The sequence below is a fragment of the Nannobrachium achirus genome (genome assembly GCF_963921795.1).
Source record: "Nannobrachium achirus genome assembly, chromosome: 11".
Classification (NCBI taxonomy): domain Eukaryota; kingdom Metazoa; phylum Chordata; class Actinopteri; order Myctophiformes; family Myctophidae; genus Nannobrachium; species Nannobrachium achirus.
The window spans coordinates 20,390,696-20,408,801 of record NC_137820.1 but is presented as its reverse complement, the minus strand read 5'-3'; the positions used below and the strand labels follow the sequence as shown (position 1 = coordinate 20,408,801).

The following is an 18,106-nucleotide window of genomic DNA, read 5'->3' as shown; positions in this document are numbered from 1 at the left end:
ATTCCTTGAGTGCTGGCGACTACTTCTTTCCCTAAAATGTATGCTAACAAGTATTTTATTATTTTATTACTATTACTCTGTGATAGACCCGACCATACCTAGGGCAGGCCTCGGGCCTTCCCAGTTAGGGCCCAGTTAGGGCCGGGCCTTAATTTTCAGGCCCGTTGAGAACTCAAGTTAACTTAGGCCTAAAGTGGGTGATATATCAGCATGATAAATTGGAGTTGCATTGATGAAATGTTAATAGTCTGTGATATAGGACCCATGGCTTGGCAGGTTGAGAGCTTGAGTGACAGGAACTCATCTCCCCCCGTATGGTTTGTGAATTAAGCTGCCCTCACAGGTCAAAACCGGTTGTCTAGGACGTAGGATGTCAATGACTGGAATTTACCCTAAATATCTGCATTGTAAAGGATTCAGAACGTGGCTTGCATAACTGGGATACCAATGCCGGCGAAGTGACTCCTGAAGATTTGGAGTAAGGAATGTGCAGCCTGCTATTGATCTTGACTAAGTGAGGTCACTGCATGCGGGGGGGGGGGGGGGGGGGGGGGGGCTGCCCCAAAGACCCCACATGAAGGGGCCAGCCCCTCCCATGCACTCTTAATGCAAAATATCTGCGAGAGAAATCAAACTGTGGGTCTGGTCTGGCTATCATCACTACACACACAGTGATGCTACCAGCCCTGCATCCTGAGTCCCTGACCCATATTTTTAATAAAGGACTCATTAAACTAAGCATCCCTGCATCCCCAGGATGCATACAACTCTATCCTTCCTGCTATCAATCATTTCGCTGCACCAGCTGAGCTGCATGTGGTGGAGTCTCCACAGCTGTGCGTTCTGGCATTATTGATGAGATGATTGAGATTGTCTTGTAAATCCATGCTTCTGTCCTTTATTATACAAGTAGCTAATTGCCATTATGTGTTTAAATTAAAGTCCGTTTTGATGTTTTCGCCGTTGATACATAAAGCATGTGTCGTCGCGGGACTCATAAAATAATTTTGGGACCCATTTGAATGGCCACTTGTGGGTCCCGGGACCTATTACATTGAAAACCTAGCAACATCACTGCACACATGATGTATGTCAGGACCGTAGCCCGAGGAGAGGAAACAGCCTGTACAACCAACCACAGGAGTCAGCATGACAAGAAAGTCTCTCCATGTTTGTTGCCCCAGGATCAGCTGTACAGTAGACATTATGACAGTAGTATGACATTTGCATAATCTTATCACTGTGAAGGAATTCAGTGCTCCCGGTTTGAAGGAGAATTATCAGACAGCCAATCTTTTGCACTTTCACATGAACTCAAAATGCTTAGAGAGCATTTTATGCCATCAGCGGCACAAAACACAGCCTATTAATATGCTGAGCACGGCCCGTCTACAAAGGGGAGAGACGCTTCAGTTTAATGGCACCTTCAGGTTTGTTAATATCCGTCCTATGTTATATGAGCAGTACTGTATGTAAACAATTGACCCTCCATTGACCATACACCTCACAATAATTGCACATAATAAACCACTCAAAAGATGCAATAAACATATGATAAACACCGAAGTAGGCATTTGTGTATTTTAGAGCTAGCTCTGTGCTGAGTATTATAATTTGCACTGCCTCACAGGAATAGTTATAGAAAATACAGTTATACAAAAATATGAAATTAGTTAGGACTAACCCTAACCCTAGAATCTTAATGTGACATATATGCCACTTCAGGTGGGTAATCAGGATCCATGCCTTATGTAATAACACCAGATCACAACAATCTCTGTGCCATACGAGAGTGTCAGTCAGTTTGAACCAGCATGACTGTTCTAGATTGATTGATTGAAGAATTTATTCGAAGTTTGCAATAGGAAAAAGTACAGTTTCATAACAGCATAAATCACTGGTACACGGTCAACTAGAAGGAGATCCTAGTAAGCTTTACGGCTTATTTACACAGAACCACTTTATGTATCTCATATAACATTGAAAGACAGACAGACTAGTGTGTAGAACTAAAAGGTCAGTCTCTTCCTGGCATCGGGTTGAAGTGCCATTGAGCAAGACACTGAACCACTAACTGCTCCCAATGAGCAGGTTGCCATCTCCTCTGCCCTCGGTGTGTCATGGGTGAACGATTTGAGTGGCCGTAAGAATAGAAAAGCACTATATGCAATCCATCTGCAATACAAATAGAATATTGTTGTAGACTTCCCAATGCACTCTGTGTGTCGAACACATCTCTATGCACTGGAAAATCACTGCCAAGCTTGCCAGCCCACGTTAAACTCTTTGTTTTATGTTGAGCACAGCATATTTTCTGACAAACGCATTCGGAAGTGTTGTCAGATTTCCACATGTCCACCTCACAATATGATTACAGGATTCAGGTTAAATATTGGTGAAGGACAAGGTGCCCTCCACAGTGTCAATTTACTCAGAGAGAATATTCAAAATGTACCCTTATAGGTCCATTTCGTTCCATTGTATAGTGACAGAGTTAAATGAGCACTATGGATTTTACTGTGTAAGAAAGGGATGTCTGTGTCATTGATGAGCAGACTTCCTGAGCCTTTTATCAGTGTCACCCAGTGATGGATGTGCTCAGCCCGCTGCCCAGTGGCCAGTGGGGATGTGTCGCTGGGACGTGCTGGGCCCCTGATTCAGCCTGGGAAAAAGAGTTGTAGATGCCCTCATTGCGCGCTATAGAGAGAGATCTCTCTCTATAGCGCTGCTTCTACTCAAAGATTTGCCATTTCAGATCATGACAAGTGACAAGCCAGTGGGCCAATTACATGAGTTGTATTTTGTCGTTGTCGGGTGGAAACCTTGTATGTCCAAAACCGTTTGTTTTGTATTTATCATTTTAAAAATGATTTAAACTAGTGAAAACAGCCGATCTACAAGCACACAACGCCTCGCACCGCGAGGCGTTGTGTGCTTGTAGATCTGCTGTTTTCACTACTTTTGTGCAACGGCCTTGTATGATGAAGCAGGGCTTTGCTTTGCGAAAAAAGTTATTCATTTGAAACTTGGAGATACAAGGTTTCTGCCCGACAGTGACGATTTACTTTGTTGGCCGCCCAGCCCCAAAAAATTGAAGGAAGGCCGACATTTTATTTTTAATTTTTTCCTAATAGCCGGCCTGGACCGACCTGGAATGAACCAGCCGTTCGGGAGTTGTCCCGCTTTTCCCAATGGCCAGCATGTCCCTGGATGTGTCGCTGGAAAGCCTCTAAGCTAGAGGAATGCGTTCAGCCCCTTGCTGGGGACATCAAGAGAGAACAGCCACGCTGCTTTGTTTACAGCATTTCACGAATGCCACACCGTCCTAATCGATTTTGAGGCAGACAAAGGTTTCAATGCGTATTTTTTTTTGTGGTGTGAATAGAATCCATGACTCGGCATGGGGAAGAAATGGGAACGTAGCCGAGGCCCTTATTAATTCAAATGAACTATAAATATTTGCTTACTGTGTAGTCATACTTTTTATCAGGCCAAATTCCTATTTTTAACATGCACTCTAATCCACAGTTTTGGGTAACTAATGCTTAAGGACTAACTTAAGTCAGGTCTTTGTTTTGCCTTTTTGCTTTTTTTCTGGGCCTATTGATCTATTTTTTACCTCTTCTTTTTCTAAATAAATAAAAAACAAAAGTACAAAATAGTAATTATATGCTGAAGGTTAAAACGTGACACTTGTGTGCATTATTTTGACAAAGGAACATGTTTGAATAAGAAAGACTTTACTTAAGAACACTGTTCAATACAAAAGCTGCTTTTAAGATGTAGTAGTTAGATTAGAGCAGTATTTATATACACTGTAATTACAGTAAAGTAAGACCTTTTAATATAACTGTATTCCAGCAATAGCTACAACATTCTGTAGATGGCTTCTGTAGACTTACAGTACCTATCACATATCAAGTCAACACAGCAGCAAAACAGGAACAAGAGATAAGGTTTTGCAGTGATATCACCTCTCACCCTATCAGGGTCAATATTTCACAATGGTGAAGGCAGAAGGAATTATTGAGTGAGATAAATCCAAGCAAGTGGGGGCATTTGGAAAAGCAACAAGTGTTTCAACAGGCCTGACCTACTTACAGCAGCCAGACCTTCAACAAATCCTCACCTGTGACGTTGGGATCCCTCATAAAAACATCAGCACATGATATCTTTAACAGTGCACAGAAAAGATGAACCTGCAGGAACACAATTACATTTAACTTGCTTAGGATTTTGAGTTCATCTTTCAGTATGTAGCATGTGCAAATCTGAAGTGACATTATAAACCTGCTGGAAAATATCCCAAGGCCTGTCTGTGACCCTACAAGGTTATATAAAGGAAAGTGTGAAGTCAGTGGCCTGGGTAACCAGGCTGAAAGCCCCGATCCCACTTATGCCATGGAAAATAGAAATGGAAAGACAACCCCATACTGTAGTCTCACTGCCATATGTGAACCTCATCATATGCACATCTCATCACAAGCCAACGATATGGCACTTGCCGAGCCAGGCTGACGGAAAGTCCGCAGAAATAGCTGTGGGAGACAGTGGTCCTTTCCTAGCGCCTCCTTCCTGTCCCAGTACTGCATGTTAAACATATGTGAAGTGCTAATTGCTGTGACTGCATGTGGAGCGTCTCTGACAGCTCCAGCAGCCAGGAGCCTTAACAGAGTCTTCTGATGGAAGTGTTTTGACTCTTCTGGCAGCTGTTAGCGGGGGGGGAGGACTTGCAGTCTTGCTCTTACTTGCGTGTGATGTTGTCATATTCGTCATCATGTACAGAGAAATGGAATAATCAATGATTTTATATTCACTAGACTCTAGTGACTAGAGTCTAGGGACTAGAGTTTAGTGACGGGTAACACTCCCAACGGGAATCGTTCTCAACGGGCATAGTTCCCAGCAGGCATCGGTCTAGTGACTAGACCGTTGCCCGTTGGGAACATTACCTGTTGGGAGGGTAAGCGGAAGGCCCCAAAACGCACTTGACATTAGTTTACGCGGAATGCTCGCCTCGAGCGCTTCTTGTATTTGTTTTACTGAGGATAAGCTTAGGAATAAGCTTTAAGGTTGGGCATAGTTTTACTGAGGTTAGGTTTGGAATAAGGTTAGGTTTAGGAACAGTTTTTACTGAGGTTACACTTAGGAATAAGATTTGACCCAGTGCGTGTTTTGGGGCGAACGTTCTTGTAATCTGTCAGAGTACTTAGTGCAGTACCTATTACCAGTAAGACGCCTAAAAGGGCGAGGTTGCGCAGGACGGAATTCATTTGCAAGTGATTCGAGTTGCAGTTGGTTGTTTAAGTTGGACTGGTTAAACTGACACAATATGTCCATATATGGGCATTCCCAGATATGGGCTTAATATTGATGGCATAAAAGGGATTCTATTAGTGTGGTTGCCTTAACAGGGAATCAGATGTAGAGGTCAGCTCCATATATGGAGATCTAGGTGATGATCCTGCTGTCTCCATGTTTGGATATCCAGGGTTTGATCTTTGATGAGGTGATGTCACACAATGTGATGTCACAATGTCATCAAAATTGAGGCGTTACAGAAGGAAGGACGTACGGACAAGACGTGCCGGTTTTCATAGTTAACTGCGACCGTATAGTAACTGAAAGCCAGTCTATAACGTCAGTACTATGTCTGCACATACAGTATATGGGCATATCGGTTGTAAGTACCATAATTGCATAAATAAAAACACTTGAAATGAACAACCTGGACTCGCTCGTCACTCAAATCTTTTTCAAAACATTGCTTTGACAGTTTAACTGTACGTCAGCATTACTTATTCTCAGTGCAGAGCCTCCGGCATTGGCAGCATTTAAGTATGGGAGCAATTGTAGAGTAAGCAGTAGGCTTAATATCTTCTCATTTCGCTGTTCATTTATCCATTTGTAACTCCAAGGTTAAACTAACACTCAGGTAGGCTGTCACGATTTCTACATTTAAGTACCAATACCAATAATTGCGATTGACAATTTAATTGTGTTTTTGGCATTGAACATTGGAACATTTGAATAAAAAAAAAAATGTTTGCCTTTTAGGCTTGGTAGTCTTATGATACAATTGAGTGTACTTTTTCCAGGAAATGGACTGAGGAGCTCAATCCAGGCTAAAGCCAATGTCAGTATCAATTAGGAGTGATGTAGATCAAGGCAAGGAGACATCATAAAGGATTTTTATGATCTGATGTTTATGATTATCATTTTTAAATTAGACTGGACTTGCTAGATGTAGTCACTTCCATTCTGATTTTCTGAAGCCTCGAACATGTTTCTTTTTTAAAGATGAATTCTTTTGTATTTCGTTTTGACCAAACATTTTTTTTCCCCCTGCATTTGTCTGAAAGGTAACCAACCTCAACGTTGCGGTGTTTCTGAGTCTCTGTTTCCTTTGAAGTATTGTCCATGCTATATACGAGGGGGGCCAGGTGAATTGAATCATTTCTCCTCCTTTTCAAAACCAACGGAACACCCATTCCACCCAGGAGGGTTGTCACCAATGCTATTAATCCCTGGGGGGGGGGGGGGGGGGCTCTCCTCTGGACTCCCCATGCTGCTGACCTCACAGCATTGTTCTCACACCCTCCAGAACATTGAATGCTTTATCGACGAAAACAAAAAGATCTGAATTTCATTTTGGTTTTATATGTTACGAAGCAGACGTTTGGGCCTCAGGTGTTGGGGGTATAGGTGTTCCTCTCCACAATACAGGGTGTGATGAGAGGGAAATGCACCGTGGAATAGAAATAGGCCACTTCAGCTTGATCAACAGGGCAGGCTACTTCCCAGAAGTAGATCAACTTACACTGCTGTTAAACTAAACAGAGTGTAAAAGATGGACCCTTAAGGGTTACGTTTTACGTTCTAGAGGTTGAATTAACACCCAGGAACTTGCTGCAAGCGTATTCCACTTCTTGTTGTCAATCCCTCCGTGTTTACTGGAGGGGACACATGAAAGGTTTTAATTTGGGTTTATACTCTCCCTGAAGTGTTTTGACAGGGAGATTTGGCTCTAGTACCATGAAGAAAAACACAAAGAAGCTGCAAAGTTACTCACACACTGGAGAGCCAGTTAAATGCACTAGACAGAACCGCTTCAAGTAATAAAGATCTCATTGCGACTCTTAAAAAGGGACATCCGTCGGGTGAGATTAGCTGCTCTGGTAGGATGTCCACAGGGGCGTCACACCAAATTCTGGGCCCTGGGTACAAGGATTCACTGCGGGGGCCCCCCATGAATGTTAACTATTGAAAAATAGCAGATATACAAGCTCACAGCGCGGCACCGAGTGCCGCGCTGCGAGCTTGTAGATCTGCTATTTTTGAAGAATCGTGAAAATGTGTGCAAGAAACCTATGTTTCTATGTCAGTGGTGCTCAAACATTTTCACGTCAAGGACCCCCAAGATGATATGTATTTGGCCATGGACCTAGCCTAGTTCCAGACCCTGAATCGCTAGCCACACCCCTTTAAATTGAGTGAAACGAAATGTCAATTCAGGCTGAGTGTCAGGCTACCATGGACCCCCATCTCAAAATATTTAGTTCCAGGGACCCCCCCAGAAGCAAAATTTGAGTTACAAATGTTTGATTAAAAATACATATATTCAAAGATTTTAAACACATTTTCACAACTTTTTAAAAATAGCACATCTACAAGCTCGCAGCACGGCACTCGGTGCCGCGCTGTGAGCTTGTATATCTGCTATTTTTCAATAGCTAAAGTTACTAGGGCCCCTCCACCTTGGGCCCTAGTAACTCAGTCCCACTTCCCCCCCCCCCCCTTGTGACGCCCCTGGATGTCCATGCCCAGTGCCCACACAAGAACCAGAGAAGAATACATTAAGAGTTGGATGTTAACAGTGGCAGCCAGCAGCGATGTGAAAGCCTTTTTGCTTTTTGCCATGCACTGGTAACACTTTTGGTGCCCGCCTGAAGAGGGGTGCGCCTTCACCCACCTCTGCCCTGATAGTGATAGCAGGCCTGTCTGCAGACCTTATACGCAGCTACTTTACATTTCATCAGTGAGCTGCTTCTGCTGGCTCCACATCTGTTATGGAAATTTGCGCGGAGGAGAAATGGAATGGAAATGGAATATCGTTTCAAATATTTTCACTACTGAGTGCTGGTTGATTTTGGGGCACTTGTGAGGTTTCAGAGGCAGAGGTGATGAGATGTTCCCGTCCACTTTCACGGCCATATATTACATTAATCTATCAATACACTTGCAGTGGCTTCAAATGTTGTATCTAGTCAGCGCTTGTGATTACATTAACCTCTCTAACCATGTGTCAGAAGCCCCAATGGTAAAGCAGGCTTGATGAATTTAACCCCCCTAAACCTTAAGTTCAAAATGTCCCCCATCTCTGTTCAATAGTTTAATAAGATTTTAATTAGGCAATTAAAAGTCTTTGAAATAGCATATGGTCATAATTACGGGTGGGCAGTTCACTCAGGGATGAATGAGCCATTAATTACTCCTACTGGGTCTGGGGACTCGCCTTAAAATGGGCCGAGCAAGAAAGACGCAGGAAAGGTTTTTTTTTTTTTCTTTTCTTTTTTTCCTCAGTCACCTAATCACAAATACAGGCTATAGAATTTCCATATTATGGGAGGGACTGGAGAATCATTCAAACAGGAATGGCAATTTGGGTTAGTGAGGGCAGTACCTAAAAGACGTCAAAAGGATGTTGAAATTACAGGAAGTCGCTTCATCATTTTAGTCACTTTGTCACCGATACTTGAAGCTCTGCAGTGGAGTCCTTCCACACGACAAGCTCTGATCTGACTCACAGCTCTTTAGAATTGGGTGAATGGTTGTGAAAGAACCTGAGCGTGGGTGAGCGACCGCGTGTCCACACTCCCCTCTGACATGCCAGTGAATCAGTCACTCCATCCAAACGTGCTCCCTTTGCTCTTGCATTAACCCATTTAGGCCTAAAATTATTGAATGCTTTAACCAGTGAAAAATAGCAGATATACAAGCTCACAGCGCGGCACCGAGTGCCGCGCTGCGAGCTTGTAGATCTGCTATTTTTGAAAAGGTCGTGAAAATGTTTGCAAATCTTTGAATATATGTATTTTCAACGCGAACGTTTGTAACTCAAATTTTGCTTCTGGGGGGTCCCTGGAACTAAATATTTTGAGATGGGGGTCCGTGGCCAAATAAATATCATTTTGGGGGTCCTTCACATGAAAAAGTTTGAGAACCACTGACATAGTAGTCTCTCAAGAACAGACTAACTGAGCTCCAGTTAAGTGAAAAGGACCTTTTCTTTGACGATGGCTGGCCAGATTGCTGACATAGAAACACAGGTTTGTTTTTTTAATCTTAGAAGGATTCAAAAGACACTTATAGAATCGGGTCAATATTCTTTTTTTCACGATTTTTCAAAAATAGCAGATCTACAAGCTCGCAGCGCGGCACTCGGTGCCGCGCTGTGAGCTTGTATATCTGCTATTTTTCAATAGTTAAAGCATAAATTAATGATACACAAAATTTGTACCCGTTCTGAAAGGGGTTAAAGCTCCTCCTGACAGATGACATCTTCCACATCTCGCATCTGCTCCATACTTCTGAGGGGTCCTTCAGCGAGGCGAGGAGTGGCAGAGGGAGGTGTTGATCCCGGGCTGAAGGCCACATCTGGGAGCATGTGGCCTAGGGGCCTGCCATGCAGGTGGCGTGACGTAGGTGGCCCGCTTTGCTTTGTGAGTGTTTACAGGTGGTTTGTAGAAGGCAGTAGGCATGCCAAAGAGGCCTTATTTATCACTCCACAGTTTTCCGGTCAATGGGCAACAGTGTGCGTGGAATCCAGCCCTGACCCCTCCCTCTTTACTCAAATGACAAACCCTAATGGCCATGCCACCTGTTTCTGCAGTGTAGGCAGTGCTGTTATATATATACACGTTGTACGTATGTGTGAGCGCACACGCACGCACGCGCGCACGCACACACACACACACACACACACACACACACACACACACACACACACACACACACACACACACACACACACACACACACACACACACACACGTGTATAATATACTGTGTGTGTGTGTGTGTATGTCAATGTTACTCCCAGAGACTTATAAGTAGCAATGCCAGTGTTTTTTTCCCCATTCAGTGATATACTACTATAGCCTACTGTATACTGACTGTTTTATACCAGCTGTATTACAGGAACTGACTGATAGAGTGGGGTTGGGAATTTCCCTGTTTGGTCAACATGAAGCTTACTTCCTGTCCGACTCCTCTTTGAGGCATTCTTACATTGTAGCTGTAGGAGTGATACAATTTTGTTTATGCTGAAATGTACCTCTCTTCAGAAGGTTTGAAAGCCTTTAAAACTGAACACACTTTACTTTGCTGGAATATGTGTCATTGTGTTTAGTCAAGGAACTATTATTATCTTTAAATTGGCAGGAAGGTGGTAAGAGAAACTCGAAGCTTGTTGGAAAGACATGGTGTTCCTTCAAAAGAGCTCGTCTTCACAGCCCTGCTAACTTATGGGCCTATTTTATCTCAGCCATGTGTGAATGAAGCAGTTCATCAGGTGTGTTGGCTTCTCTTTTTATTTCTAGGCAGAGTTGTACACACACATTTAAACAGAGAGGAAGCAACAATCACTTGATTCATGGCTTGCCTCTCCCCAATTAATTATTCACCCGCACAAACGGTCAAAATTGCTGCTGTTACTCATGCAAACGATGGGCTGGTGGTGAGAAAGCCCCTTGGCACCCTCACTGAAAAAGTGAATAATAATTGTGCCAGTCTTTTAGGCCAGTGGTTGTCATTCTCAAACAGTATGCCGAGACACACTGGTGCGCTGTGAGACAACTCCAGATGTGCTTTGGGATTTTGTAACAATCACTCATTATTGCAAATTCTGCAAGTTAATGTTATGAATTATCTTTTAATTTACTATATGATTACTTTCTGAACAATCATTTTCCAATACAGAGCAATGGCAAATTCTAATTCTATATCCTAATTATTTTGGCCCTATTTTGGGAATGTCTTTATAGGTGAAACCTATGTTTATTTATTCATTTATTTGTTATTATTTTGACTATATACTATACATACATATTTTCAAAAGTGGCAAAAGTAGCAGATCTACAAGGTCACAACGTGTCGCGATGCATTGTGAGCTTGTAGATTGGCTGGTTTCACCATGAATACTGGCGTGCCTTGACATTTGGACTTGTCCTTGGTGTGCCATGGAAACAACGTTTGAAAACCACTCTCTACCCACCCCCCACAGTGTGAGAGATGGCAATACATACAACATACTTCCTACTGGAACTGGTGATTTTATGTTGAAGCATAAAATCACCAGAAGGTTTTAACCAGAAAGTTTGCTCTTAGCACCTATAAAGGTCCATTTATTTCCATTTGTACACTCTCAGAGTTAAAGGAACACTCAGGATTTTACAGTATAGTCCAGGGGTCTTCAACGTTTTCAGGCCAAGGACCCCTTAGCTGAGAGAGAGATGAAGCAGGGACCCCCACAACCTGTTCATAGATTCCATATAGTTTCATCGTTTGACAGCACAATCATCAGTGTATTTTGGATTCATGTTAATTTGTGTTTTCAGATATTTAACCACTTGAACCGTTATTACTTAATAAGCTTGATATTTCACTATGTACTTAGTCTGCTCTTTTTCCCCTCTACACTAAAGCTCTTTACCGAAAATAGCCGATCTACAAGCTCACAACACCTCGTAGCGCGAGGCGTTGTGAGCTTGTAGATCTGCTATTTTTTGGCTAAAGTTCTCAGAATATGGACACTAAAAAAAGGTTCTATAACTCAGTTTTGGAGGACCCCCTGTAGTAACTCTGAGGACCCCCTAGGGGTCCCGGACCCCCTGTTGAAGACCCCTGGTGTAGTCAATAAAGGGATGATTCAGTGCGTTGCTTATGCCCAATGGAGGAGAGAGCAGTGGAGTGCAGAGTTGCATATAGATTGTGTCGCGGTCAGAGGGGCCCTTGTTCTCTCTTTCACACAGAGTTGATCTCTCTATCTGTGGCTCCGTTGAATGCAGCGTTACGCTAAAACAAGTATATTCTTTTCCCTGTATTTCACACCAACCCAAAATGTATGCTGTCCTTGCTACCTGTTGGTAAAGTGGGGCACAACTCCAAATTGTTTTCACACAAATATGTCTGTAAGCGCGTATGTCTTCCCTCTCTGTTGAGTGGGACATCTATCCACCACGGTTTGGACCTCTGCGCCAGCCACCTGCCAGCACTGGCCCCTGAAAGCCCGTTGGCTGCTGGTCAAGCACATTTCTAGCCTTTGAGTTTGGAGTCATGGGGGCTCTGAAATCATAAACCCATCTGCCACCACATTAATTTGCCTTCATCGTACTAGTGATCATACATGAATTTAATGAATACCGGTATCCATGGAATACCAGGGATATACAGTACAGAAGGCTACTGTGTGTACATGTTTTTCTTTAAACCAATATGAGCACAAAACACTAAACCATCGGGTTCATTATTACTATATTGTACTGAATACAGAGCTACTACTGTATATGACTTTGGCTGAGTTTCTATAGAAAGGATTCAATTAAAAAAACATGTGTTTGCATGTAATTCTCCTGTGGGAATCTTTAGTGTGTCAACAATATGTTCCTCTATCTCTTTGTTCCCTACCCTATAGACTGTCTTCAGGTTTCAGATCAATGATGATGGCTGATTAAGAGTCAAAAATGGCATGACAGAACCCCCAAAATACTCTTGCTTCACTCGCTAACTCGTGCCATTGATTGGCAAAGCTCACATGTAACCAAACCTCCATCCTGGTAGTATTTAAAGAGCTGCTCCCAACCGTGGCATCTGTAATGGAATCACATCATAAAAGCCATGTCTGTATTAAGTTACTGTATGTCTCTTTACTATACTCAGTCACATCAGTGCTTACAACATAAATACTTCATTAAGGCTAATGTGCAGCATGTGTGGGGGGTTTCTTTCAAATTTTAATTGTTTAATTGCTTATCACTGATTCTAATGGTTCTACTGTAGCATACTGTATGCAGTATCTGAAGCAGCACAAAGATCTCTTTAACAGGGTTTTGTGGTCTGTAGGCCCTTTTAGGTCCATAATTCCCTCACCACGAAAGCCTTAAATCACTACATCCTAGTTTCTTAATGAGTTTTAAGGGAGTTTATAATTGAAAGCAGACCACTGAGGCTTTTATGCTCTGCAGAAACCAAAACATCTTATAATGTGATCAATTGTAATTACACACACATTTCTTGGCTGTCGGAAATCAAACAAAGCTGCCAACTTGTGTTAAGAGGTACATTTGTTTTTGTTGCTTGTGAGCTCCATGTCAGCCAGTTTCAGTGTCGAAATTGGACAACAGCTCTGACAATTCCTGTAAACATGAGCCTTTAATTGCAGGCATATTATTTCCAAGCAATCGACTGTTTTCTTCTGTGTACCTGTGTGTACACAATCCTCAGTGTTAATTTAACTCTGAGAGTGCACACGTCATGTAGCCAAATGGAACCATAAGGGTCCATTTGGTTACATTGTGCGAGTTACAAATGGATAAATCAACACTGAGGATTTTACTGTGTCGTATTGTGCATAGACAAAGTTTATTCCGGTTACAATATCGTTAATGATTACTACAATGATATTGCCGGTTTATTCCCCTTAACAGAAAGTGAAAACAACCCCATGCAACCTCTGGAATGATAGTAATGTTTAGTGAAAACAAAAGGTCAGCTGGAGACCCACAGACAAAGAAATCAGCTTTGGGGTGTATCGTCCCATGGCATTTCTTTACTCAAGCTTTCAAATATAATACGTTGTGATCATTATGGGGCTAGAGGATTATTTGTTTTTGTCAAGATAAGAGTCTAGACTATTTTTTCGTGAGTCGTGAGCTCATTTAAACTGCTACCAATCGGCCAACTGACTGTGTAGTGCTTGAACAGTAGCAGCACATATGCAGTTGTAGTATTGTAACTGAATGTTTCTTACAAAGTACTTTTCCAGCATACTGTACAGTACATAGAGGAATTGTGAAAGCTTTCTTATACTGTATATACTATATACCAGTGTTTCTCAACCACTGTGCCTGGGGACCTTTGGTGTGCCCCTGAGAAGGGTCAAGTGTGCCCCTTGAAACTACTTGAAAGCCAGTATTGTATTTATCATTTTAAAAATGATTTAAACTAGTGAAAACAGCCGATCTACAAGCACACAACGCCTCGCGGTGCGAGGCGTTGTGTGCTTGTAGATCTGCTGTTTTCACTACTGTTGTGCGACAGCCTTGTATGATGAAGCAGGTCTTTACTTTGCGAAGAAACGTACAAATTTGAAACTTGGAGATTCAAGGTTTCTTCCCGACAGTGACGATATTTACACCCCCGTATTATGTTGGTGTGCCCATGGATTCTCGGGACATGAAAAGTGTGCCCATGCAGAAAAAAGGTTGAGAAGCACTGCTATATACTGATCTGAATGAATGTTCTATTCTGTGTCCTTGCAGGTCCAAGCTGAGAGCCCTCAGCGTGTGCATATGGAGGAATATTTGCGGAGGCCGTCAGTCCAGGGAGGCTCATTCTGAGGTCACAGGTCACCATTCCGAGCCCAGTGTCGTCTGCAGCCCTGGAGGAGTGCCTCAGCTTGGCTTTCACAACAACAGTGCACAGGTCTCCCATTCAGGGAGCACCGGAGCTACAGGAAAAGACCTAGAGAAAACAAACACGGGGCAGGAGAAAGGCGCTCTTCATGAACTCCCCAAAACCCTGAAAGGCAAACACTGCGCGTTGGCAGGCGGAACCAAGGAGACATGAGGACAGTGAGCATGGCCCGGCTCTGTCTCCCAGCCGTCAGCATGCTGCTGGTCGGCTTCGTTCACGCAGCGGTCGCCGAAGACGACGTCACTCCGCGCCTCAGTTTCTCCTACAGTAAGTTTTCATCAGGTTCTCCTCTACAGCAGTGGTTCTCAATTATTTTGGAGGGTCCCCAGATGATTAGCTTAATGTGCAACATTGTTTTCTCTCACAACAGTAAACAAACCAACATAGAGTTTAAGGGTATAGAGGGTATCTTCACATTTCTAAAGTGACTCTCATGTAGATCTACATGCTCTCATGTAGATCTGCTATTTTCACAATAGAACTGTGTTATAAAAAATGTTATGCCTCAACTCTTGCTTGTCAGGGTGAGGGGGTCCCCAGTTAAAATTATGATTAATTTGGGGGTCGCGGCCTGAAGAGGTTGAGAACCACTGGACTAGAACAGTGGTGAGAACAGCCGCTGACGATGAATGACCACCCTATGAATGATTGTTTCTGCAATGCTTTTATGTTTTCTGAATGGTTTTAGCCCATACATTGAGTTGAGATGTCACCACACAGTAGGCGGAGATCTCTGATCGTCTAGCGACGCTGCCAGACTAGTAGTATTTGATCCTCAGGGTACAGCTCATCAGGAGAAACCCAGCATTCCTTGGATGTTGGAGAAGGAACGAGCGAGAGGCCTCCGTGTTTACCCTGACATTGTGTCCGCTCCACTGACCGGCACTGGCAGTACGTCTGCGCATCATTCGTTTACTGGAGCGTAAGGGAGTACGCACGCACGCTCATATAATTGTTATTCATCTATAAATAAAGTGTGGCTTTGAGGTGGCCCCAGCTCGGCCAGGGTGATGAGAGCTAAGGAGGTGCCCGGGGCTGCGTGCGTGCCGGTCCGGGGCTTTGTGAGATGCTTGACATGGACAGCAGGGTGTGGTGAAGTGTTGACAAACACATAAACAAGAGCCAGGGCTGTTCTTTTCTGGGCCCTGCATGGCTCTGTGAAGTCTCACTGAGGAGACACAGAGGTTGCAGACAGTGCAGCGTTCACATACCGGTAACTGCACACTGATGATGAACCCTAGCTGTTGCATTTAAAACGCAACCGTTTTTAATGTGTTCATGTCATCGCTGTCATTGGAAAACTTTACTTTTCAGTATGGTAAAAAGATCCTGTGTTCCAATGAATGCAATGGAATTGTTATTCCTAAGTACTTAAGTACTTATAACTTGGTTAGCCAAAAAGAAATTAGCCAGATCTAGAAACGTGTGAGCTTGTAGATTGTCAGCTATTTTCCTTATTTTGTGTGGCACTGTCATACGACCAAGTATAAAATAGGCCGTTAATGTTTTTTTACATAAAAAGATGACATTTGGAGTTTCTGTCCAACAGCGATTATATGCATTTGCCTATCCAACCAGATACACCAGGATGCTCTAATCTTCTATCTTGAGGTCCTGCCTGTACTGTAGTACAGATCTAATTATGTAACTCTAAGCATTGGTGTTCTCATTCATGAACTCAAACGTTTCCGAAGGTGTCCATTCTAAAAGGTGAAACATTCCGAAATAGCTAGAAAGAGTTTTTTGTTTAGACTGTGCGTCTAGACTATAATGGTAAGAAATCCAACTAAATCCATACTATGAATGGCGTTTCCATTGGGCTGGCTCCGTCAAGTACTCACAGGTCAACCCTAATCACTAAATGAACAGAGGCATTGTGCTGTGCCTTACTCAGGACAATGTGACACAGACGTCACCGGCGCTGGGAGGAATTGCTCCTTTACAATCTGTGTTATATCTATTCGTAGGTGAGTTATGGGGACATGTTCTCTCGATACTAACTTAAGCCTTGGAATGCAGAGTAACCCAGATGAATGATGATGAGATTCAATTTCTCCCTTTTTTTCAAATGTTTTTACTTAGATATCTTTATTGTTAATTTAAAGCCTTCTTGTGGGATTGAATTGCTGTGCAGTGTGCATGTGATCTTTTACACTCCAGTTAGATTCGCTGATAGTTTACAAACAGAAGACAAATGCAATGGATTGCTGTGCACGGCATTAGTGTCAAGTATTGATTTTTTAATTTGCCATACAATTAATCACATGCGACAACAAGGCCTTAAAGAAGAGGGGTTGGGTTTAATTATTTTTTTCCTCCAGCATGCTCAATCTATGTGCCCCATCAGTTCTTGTGTTTGCTGACGAACCCACGGCACCGCAGGTCGAGTTGCAGAAAACAAAGCATAATGATGGATTATTATGCCAATGCAGGCTTGCAGTGATTGAACTGTGACTCACATTTGGGCATCATTATGGCCTTAGTATACGGGGAAGGGGGCCTCAATCAGAGCAATGCTAGTCCTATCTATCTAGATTGGGATAAGGCAGCCAAGCAGTGCTCCTTGGGGCCGGGCGAGCATGCATCCATTCAAATGGGTCAGTCATGTTGCATGTCTGAGCCTGCAGCCTCTCCCTCACAGAGGATCTTTATACCAACAGGTAATCTCTCTCACCTGCCAGCCTCTACAAAGCTCACAGCTTGGCCCCGCTGGAGCGTTCCACAACAGCACACACCATCAATCACTCACTGAAAAAGACCCTTCACGTTCACAGTTCACACTCCTCCCCATTCTGACGGGAAGATTTGCTTTCGAGGCGCGTTTGCCGGTGTTGAGCGCGGCGATAAAACATGTCAGATGCATATGTGACGAGCCCAGATGACTTTATGTAGAATGAAAATAACCTGCTTTTTCCTCCTCTAGTCTATTTTTGTATGGTTTTAAGAACCGGTTAACCTCATTTGAACCCATTTAGGCCTAGAATTATTGATTGCTTTAACCAGTGAAAAATAGCTGATATACAAGCTCACAGCGTGGCACCGAGTGCCGCGCTGCGTGCTTGTAGATCTGCTATTTTTGAAAAAAAAAATGTGTGCAAATATTTGAATATACCGGTATGTATTTTCAAAGCGAACGTTTGTAACTCAAATTTTGCTTCTGGGTGGACCCTGGAACTAGATATTTTGAGATGCGGATCCGTGGCCAAATACATTTTGGGGGTTCTTCACATGAAAAGGTTTGAGAACCACTGACATAGTAGTCTCTCAAGAACAGACATAGAAACATAGGTTTTTCAAAAAAATCTTAGAAGGATTCAAAAGTCACTTAAAGAATCGGGTCAAAATTGTAATTTTCACGATTTTTCAAAAATAGCAGATCTACAAGCTCGCTGTGAGCTTGTATATCTGCTAT

The 18,106-nt window shown here is 43.0% G+C and overlaps 1 protein-coding gene across 2 annotated transcripts in view; it reads left to right on the top strand.

The window, feature by feature from the left end:
- The window catches only part of sema4ba (sema domain, immunoglobulin domain (Ig), transmembrane domain (TM) and short cytoplasmic domain, (semaphorin) 4Ba), a 55,505-nt gene that overhangs the window by 9,064 nt on the left and 28,335 nt on the right, over positions 1-18,106 (top strand). The window contains exons 1-2 of one of the 2 annotated variants that reach the window (XM_080737669.1): positions 9,611-9,701; positions 14,541-14,961. In XM_080737669.1, coding sequence (XP_080593795.1) covers positions 14,844-14,961 — 118 coding nt within the window. In that variant the 5' untranslated portion in view covers positions 9,611-9,701; positions 14,541-14,843. Of the gene's footprint in view, positions 1-9,610; positions 9,702-14,540; positions 14,962-18,106 lie in introns of those variants that run through there. The other variant, XM_080737668.1, reaches the window with a different exon arrangement.